The 8,432-nt window shown below is 42.3% G+C and overlaps 1 protein-coding gene across 2 annotated transcripts in view; it reads left to right on the top strand.

Moving 5' to 3' along the window:
- Nucleotides 1-334: 334 nt before the first annotated feature.
- Nucleotides 335-8,432, top strand: part of EEA1 (early endosome antigen 1) — an 85,635-nt gene continuing 77,537 nt past the window's right edge. For both annotated transcript variants that reach the window (XM_080393328.1, XM_080393327.1), the window contains exon 1: nucleotides 335-8,411. In XM_080393328.1, the coding sequence (XP_080249454.1) occupies nucleotides 8,388-8,411 (24 nt within the window). In that variant the 5' untranslated portion in view covers nucleotides 335-8,387. The remainder of the gene's footprint in view (nucleotides 8,412-8,432) is intronic.

Below are 8,432 nucleotides of genomic sequence, written 5' to 3'. Positions count from 1 at the left end.
AGACAAATTACTTTTTTAACCTTATATTTTTGCAATTACACTGTCAGGGTCTGTGATTATGCTACACAGGCTTAAGAAAGAAGGATTTTCGTACAAATAAGAATTGTTCAATTGTCTACCTAAAAAGGCTTCATTATTCAATGTGGGAAATCTCTAGATTTGATCAGAAATGTCTAATATGAATTAAATGTGCCAACTTCAAAGAGTACACCTGATTTCCCATTTCTTGCTCACCCAAATCACCTGGCAAACTCATCAAGACATTTTGGTGCACTAAACACATATTCTAGCGAAGTAGTTAAACCACCACTAAGATATTTTGCAGGCTGGATGGCTTGAATCGGCTTTATAATCTTTACTCTTAAAAAGATCTTTTCTTTAGAAGATGCTTTTCCTTGCTTATTTGGTTCAAAAACTTTTTGAGGCAGAGATGGTCCATGCTGTAGACTTCTGCAATCTATAACATCCAGTCTTGGAGGAGCTATTTCAGTTTAATTGTAATGCCAAGTAGGAAACAAGGAATGACCACTTATGTTCTGAGCATCTGCATCACTGGCATTGCTCTTACCATTACAGCTAACAACCATCTAAGAAAAGACAGATATACAGGCCAGGCTGTGGTTACATGGCTTGGTAATCCTGGCTTCAGAGTACTTAATGGAGGATCAGAAAAGTTACAGCACAAATAGTAACATTGCAGGTCTGATGCAAACTTATCCTACCTAACAAAATATTAGCATTGTTTTAAAACAATAATGTTCTTCTGATCAGCTTTATAATGGATTTGATGGTTTGGTTTTGGTTTTGTTGTTTTGGTTTTGGTTTGGGGTTTTTTTGTTTCTTTTTTGTTTGGGTTTTTTTTTTGTGTGTGCGCAGTCAATTTATAGTCAACAGAAAGTATAAAACTGCTTTAACACTATATTCCACACTCTTAGTTCAGAAGATACAGAAACACAGCGGTGCATGTGTATTTGATCTAGATTAAAATTGCATTGTCAGTTGACCCAGTAATGCATGTAGCTGGCATTAATGAAAGGGAAGCCTCAGCTGTTGAAGGTTTGATTCGTGAGAACCATGTAACCATGTAGCATTTCATCATCCATCAGGAAATGCATTTGTTACTTTTTCCTGCATTGATTCCCAGTGTCTGTATGCCCTAGGCTTTTGTATAAATATTTTATTTTCCATTAATAGATCAGCATTTTTTTTGTTTGCAAACTTTATCTAGTATTTTATGAAATTAAAAATCTTACTTGCTCTATTATCAGGAAAGGATGATGATGAATGAAAGGTCCCACTCATTATTCTTTCAGTGTTAACATATTAACTTAAAAAAAAAATGCTTAACAAAAGAGGTTTTTAATCCTTCTTATTTTTAATCCTCCAAGATTCTTCCTCATGTCTAAATCACTACTACAATTGCTATATAGACAGGTTTGGCTAGTACTGCAAGAAAATTAAGGGTTGGCCGACCAGGTATTTAGCACTGTAATACTGTATGGCTTAAGGATCCTAGATTCAGTAAAGTTCTAACATTAAAATACAAGTCTGGAAGATTTTGAGAGGTTAAGTTTATAATAACAGATGCCATTAAGCATTGTGTGATTACTGTAAAACTACAGGAGTATATGTTCACTGTCTTAAGAAAGCCTGCCAACCTCCTTTTATAGTTAAAATTTGTTCTCTTTATTTAGGAGCCTCTCTTCTGACCATTTAAAAATATTTAACTGAATCGCTGATGCAACACATGTACACAGTGACTCCCAACAAAGCCAACATTTATTGCATCTGCTTATATACAAAGCCATGAACAAACAGCACATTAATTTTCAGAGAGGACAGTATTTGAATCAGTGCTGTATGGACCTTCATAATTATTTTTTTAAAAAAGCTTTGGTTAGATTTGTGTTTGAAAAAAAAACAATCCCACAGACCTTCAGCTTTTTTCAGTTATGCAGAAGGGTGATCAAAACAACGCCCATAGCTCTATTATCACTAAATCTTCATACATGACACTGAAAATCCAACTTATGTTTCTGCTATAAGTAAGAGAGTCCTAATAGGATTAATATAAATAGTCAGTACTACTGGCTTCCCCTACAACCTGCATAACTAAGGGCTCCCCTGTTTATTACACTTGGCTTATAAACCATTTTGCTGAAAAATCTTTGAAATAGCCTCAAATAGCTAGACTGATGGAGATGAATAAGTTTGTGTATAATGAGAACCTACTTATGTATATTAGCACATACAAAAGTGAGCAGATGAGTGACCCCAAAAATGTGTTCTTGAAATTATTTGAATTTTATTCTGCAGTGGAATTCCATCAATCCCCTTTTTCATTCCTATTTACCCATTTTCTTTGCCTTTTACTGGAAAGTGCCTAGGAAACTTGCCAGCAAGAGCTAACGTCTCTGGAGCAATGGGATCAGAACAGCCACGCTATCACTACAGCTTTTTAGGGTGGAATTTGAAAGTGTTTGTTTTGTGGCAGGCTTTCAACTTTATGCAGAATAGTTTCTTAGCTGAGGCATTTGGCAAAGAGTGCTCTGCATGACTCAGCAGCAGGTCTACATCTCAGATTTTGGTTACATTAATATCAGGTTTATTTTTTACATGAACTTGTACATATTTATGACTTGGGTTCTCTTGCTTGCTGCTGGGCTTTCTCTAATTCCAGTGCCTGTCTCTCCAGCTACTCCAGCAAACCTACATGGCATACGCACACAGTTATTCGGTCTTGGGGTAGGTGGGGAATAAATGTGTCACTGGAGCAATTTTTTGTTGTTAGTAGAGATAATTCTATTATTTCTGTCTTTAATTTGGGTTACCTGGGGGGACCTGTTTAAATCCTACAACATTCAGGTTCTGTCACACTAGGTAGAAATCACAACTTTGAGTTCTTGGATGTGGTATTAATGCTAGCCATGCAACCTTTATTAGTACACATGCTCGTTACTCATGCAAGTAATTGCACTGACTGAAAGAGGCTTCCTGTAGCACAAGAGCTGGCCTCCAGTTGTCAGCACTTTGTTGCAGACGTCATCACAGAGTCAGCCTGGTTCTAAAGTAGCTGAGCAAACACACTCACCCTAACATGCAGGGTGAAGTGCTGATACTATGGCCAACCATTTCAGTGCCTTGAGTGAAGAATTGAAGAGCTGTTATTTTTCTCTGTACTGAGAAGGGAATGGGTCAGGAATGATTGCTGACTAGTTCAAACATAGACTAAAACTACCTTATAGGTTTTGCCTAGCTCCTTAGGGAAGCAGAGGTGACCTCTTCTGTCCTTCAACATCATTCCCCTCTGCTCCCCACCACATACCTTTTGAACCCATGGGGCAATTTAAGTCTAAACTGAAGTGTCACAGAAGTAGATGGCAGGAGGAACAACTGTACCAAAGCAAAGGCAGCAGCATCCTGCTTTCTGTAGCTCTCATGACATTTCACAGAATAATGTCTCGAAGGTAGTTACATTTCTTGGGTTTCTGAAAAAATTGATGACTGCGTAAAAGATCCACATTTAAGCTACTGGAAAGATCAGTGAGCCAAGTTGATGTACAGAAGCTCCTGCGCAGCTCTGGACTGACCACAGCACATCCTGTCTCCTGTGTGGTAGGGGCCCTGAGTGACCGTGGAGGGACAGAAGATGGAGTTTCTGTAAAGGTGAAGCTGTAGGGTATGTTCTTCATGGAAAACTAGACTTCATTCCTTTCACTGCTCATAAATAATTTGATTATCACCACCTCATTGCTTACCAATAAATTTACATTAGTAGCAATATTTGACTCTTCTGTAATGCTTTTCATCACAAGATTCCAATTTCTTTTGACATTAGAGAGGTATTAATATTTCCTTTTTTATAGGTGGGGAGTTTTACTCAGAGGACTAGTTTTGGGCTAAGTACAAAATTATACACAGTCTCCTAAGACTTAGACTAGTGCCCAAGACACTAGGTAATCTTGATTTGCTAATGCCAGTTTAAAACCACCCAAAATATTTTTACAGACTAAACACATTTGTTTCCCCAATAAAGGTGAGGGGGAGCAAAATGGTAAATAATGAAATACTGAGTTCAGTTTGTCAAACTCTTCTGAAGGGAAGATAAATGCTGTCATTTTAATACTTAACTGTTGTCCATTTTGAAGTATTACTCCTACATAAACATTAAGACCCGTAACAAATACAGATTTTCATATTTTGAGAACTCTGAGAAGCCTTTTAGCTGTTCTTAATTGGATATCTTAGTTCTCCTGTGGCCATTGTGGAGCAGATGTGCCCTACATATACAGGTGGCAGGCAGGGAGGGACTGGCAGCTGCCTGCCTTAGCACTGTCTGGCAAGGTCCATGTACCCCCACTATACGGCAGTGGCCCATCTGTGCTGCTAAGCAGCCCTGCCTTCAGTTGAAAATGCATTTGTGCCCAAATCTGTACTTCATAAAGCTTTCAATTATGACTTCGTGTCTTCATAAGCCTACAAAGAGTGAAACAAAATGTGGGATTTCTGTGTTTTCCAGTCTTTTCCACCTTTTTGACTTTTCACCTTTATGTGTCATTTTTAAAATTATTTTTTCTTGATATACTGTGAGTCTCACTGACCTCTCATCCCAACCATTTAACCCTTATTTCTCCCTATTCATAGCCATAATCTTAATTTCTATATCGAATCCTTGACTGCCATTTCAGAAATATGGACAGCAGTTGTATGAATATTATAAAGTTTCCAAGAGTTAACAAATTTGCTGTGCTTGTATTAAGTATTTTAAGATAAAAAACTTCTTTTGATCAATAATTTCCATATGGTAAATTGTATCATTTCTTGGGGTTTGGGGGAGGTGTTCATATCTAAATTGTGTGTAGAAGCCACTTTTCTCTAATATCTTAAACATGGGTTTGTTGGAGGAGCTTGGCTGAGGAGATAAAGGGGAATTTATGGAAAGTTTTATTCTTTGAAGACAGATAGTTGGCAACTTTTGGATTTTTTTAAGTCTTATTATTTCTTTTTGTCTGTTCCATGGTTTGTGATGTGAATTTTTACCATGATGATTTTTACTTGCTAGTTATTATGGTTTTTAACATACAAATCCTTTAAACTGTGTTCAACTGAGTTTCATAGAGTTTAACTTGAAAGGAGAAAGTCTAGGAAAAAGGTGGGTAAATTTGAAAGCTTCTTGCTGAAAGTATATGAGTAGCATATAGTGACAGTAAAAAACATACAGCTAAAGAGCTAGGGAAAAAAACCAACCACCCAACAACCAGGGGCTGATGCCTCATATAAGTAGGATATTTAAAAGCAGTATCTTGAAAAAAATGGGATACATTTCCAGTGCAGCATGTCATGAACCCAAGGAGCTTGTGACTGAGAGATTTTGAGGTCAGAAACTTAGCATGACTGAAAATAATCACCTGTATAGACACTGAAAACATGTAGGACAGTAGCTCAGAATCTTTGCAAATTTATAGGCCACAAGTCTAAGTGACCATATGTGCTGTGGACATACCACACATTATCTTCCCTGTCATGTTGTACCAAGTAATGTTGTTTCCTTGTGGCCCTTAGTCATAGCAGAAGATTGCATGGGCACCGATTCCTGTCAGCCATGGTCTGGGTATCATTGCTTTTATTTGGCTATATGCGAAGCCATTAAAAAAAAAAAAAAAAAGAGGCAGGTATCTGTTGGAAGGTCTGAGAGGTGTTGGTGCATGCTGGGCCATCCTGAATACTGTTTGTACAGTCAAAAGATTGATTTCAGTTCTCTACTGAAATAAAGACCTGCTGCCTCCTGCAGGTATGCAAGAAGTTGTGCTTAGACTTTCAGCCTTTGGCTTCTGTTTAGAGGATGAAGTGCCTGCTTCCAGCTGGATTTGGGAAAGTCTTCTCTGTGATTGTGGTCTGAGACTTTCTGCCACCACTGGACTTCACAGAGAGGCAACTTTTAACCGTCCTGTCACCAAACCCCTCACAGAATTTATGAGGTTGGAGGAAATAAAAATTTACAATTCCCATGCTTGAGGACATAACCTATATGCTAACAGCCTGAGATTTCATTATTAAGGCGGCACATTATATGAATTCATAGGGATCACCATACACACAATAATTAAAATCAAGGACTTCCACTGGAAATGGGACTGATTTAATCTTTTTTTTTCTAGATTGCTGCACTCAAAGGGTGAATATTTATGTGCATTTGCTGGTATTTAGTAAAGGCAGTCACACTGCAGTCCTCCCTCTACAGACAGGAATCAAGTGTCTCTCTCCTCTGCCTGGCTGCCTGTTTAAATTTGTAAGAACTCATTATCTTTGAGCCTTATCTGGCTCTGTTGTATCTGATTGAAATTGGCCAATGGATCTGTAAGTTACTGAGGAATGATGAAGGGACAGGGAGACAGATGCATATGTCAGACAAACATCCACACCGAGTAAAGGATCATACATTTCCTTTGTCTAAGAAAATCCTCCTCAGATGTATGACTTTTAACTAGTGTCCTCAAATCGCTATCATCTTCCTCAGAGCACTCTGGAATTGCTATCCCAGGAGAGTAAAAAATGTGTTGCAAAGATGGGTTCCTTGTTACCGGGCTTGGCAAATTGAGCACCGCAGCAGTTCAATGTCTGGGCTGTCACTTGCTCTTATTTAAGTATCTGGTAAAGGGAGTGAGTTATTAAAATCTGCAGTCATTTTGGTTAGATTTAGAGTAAATGTCTATGGCCTGCCTAGATATTTAAAGAACTGTACAGCTGTACAAAACCAACCCTATTATTCCCATTATTAATCCCCATGTACCAAACTCAGAAACAAACCTAACTGCCAAATTTCAAAGCCATTTTGTACTATAGACACATAAATGAAAACAAAGTAATGAATGTGACCAAAGACTTCATTGCTCGTCAGCTGAAGCCATTACCAACTGCATGTGCACTCTTAACCCACCCTAGCTGTGGACTAAATGACATTAGCATGAAACACACTGGAGCCTGGAGCTGGAGCAAACTGAGTTCAAGCACATAATGCTGCGGTGCCTCAAGCCTTAAGCTGCCACAACCGAATCCTTCTGGTCATGTGCTCATAACTCATGCTAAGTCTGAGGATTTTAGACTGCTTACAAATGTCAGCCTTCGCGTGGAAAAATGTCTTCAACTTTTGCAGCACAACTGGTGCTCTGCTATGGGATTTGTTCTACTTGGTACAATTGGTCATTGAACAGGTTTATTATTTACTCATAAGCCTTTGTCTTGCATCTAGTATGTAAAAGTTGCAGTTTGAGAATAGAACAGGGAACGCTAGTGTGCCAAATTACATATTCTAGAGGCTACTGGCATTCCAGCAACTATCCTGCCACATCTCACATGGCTTTTCCCTCAGCACCTACAGATACAGATTCTTTATTGGCTGAACTGGTGCTGAGGCTGTACTTTATTTGAAGATACACGTGTGCTTGCGCAAGCAAAATGTTCCGTTTCTGGTATTTAAAAAACCCCTAATGGGTCATGCCACAAGGTTGCGTTTTCAATTCAGGGCTTGAACAGAAGCAACCGTGCATTCAGAATTGAATTTCCAGTGAATTATCCACCCGACTATGCTTCGGCAATACTCCTTGAACGTGCACTCTTCAGTGCTGCTGATGCCGCCACGACCAACAGATATCACTGGGCTGCGTTTGCGCTTTGCCTCATACAGCGAGCTCTCAGCAGCCAGTCCAAACTACAGTTTGCTTCCTTGCCCTGGCCAGGCCCCGATTCCAGAGAAACGTCAGCAGTGAGGGGCCCTGCGGCTGCCAAGCACCTGGGGCATCCCCTGAAGGGAGAAGGGCCGCGCTGCGGGGGCCCGGTGATCCCACCCGGCCTCCTCCCGGCCAGCGGGCTGCGCGGGCGCTGAGGGCCGGGGGGCAGGCACCGCCGCCCGCCTCCGCCCCCGCGCCGGCGCTGAGGAGCCGGGACGTCCGTCTCCCGGGCGGCAAAGACGGCAGGCGAGAACCGGGGGCGCGCCCGGAGCGGCGGCGCTGGGCCCGGCGCGGCGTGAGGAGCCCGGGCCAAGCCCCCGCGGGGGAGATCGGGGCGCAGACCCCGCGCCGCCACGGACCCGAGCAGCAGCCCCCGCCGGCCTGGCGGCCTCCACCCGGGCTCCCGCCCGCCTCTCCTCCCCGTGCTTCCTACTCCCGGCTCCCCGCGGCCGGGCGCCGCGTCCGTCCCCGCCGGGTCCGTCCCTCCCCGGGGCGGGGCGGTGCGGTGCGGCGGCTGCCCCGCCTCCCCGGCCGCGGCGGCTGTCACGGGGCGAGCGGGCCGCGCCGGGCTCCTGCGGGGCGGGGGCGGCGCTGCGCGGCGCCCGTGGCTTCCCCCTCGGCCTGGCCGCGGCTGCCCGGCGGTCCCCGGGCTCCGCCACCATGTTCAGGCGGATTCTGCAGCGGGTAAGGCAGCGAGACCCGCCC

The sequence above is a fragment of the Falco punctatus genome (assembly GCF_963210335.1).
Source record: "Falco punctatus genome assembly, chromosome: 6".
NCBI lineage: Eukaryota > Metazoa > Chordata > Aves > Falconiformes > Falconidae > Falco > Falco punctatus.
This window is presented reverse-complemented; position numbering and strand designations above follow the sequence as displayed.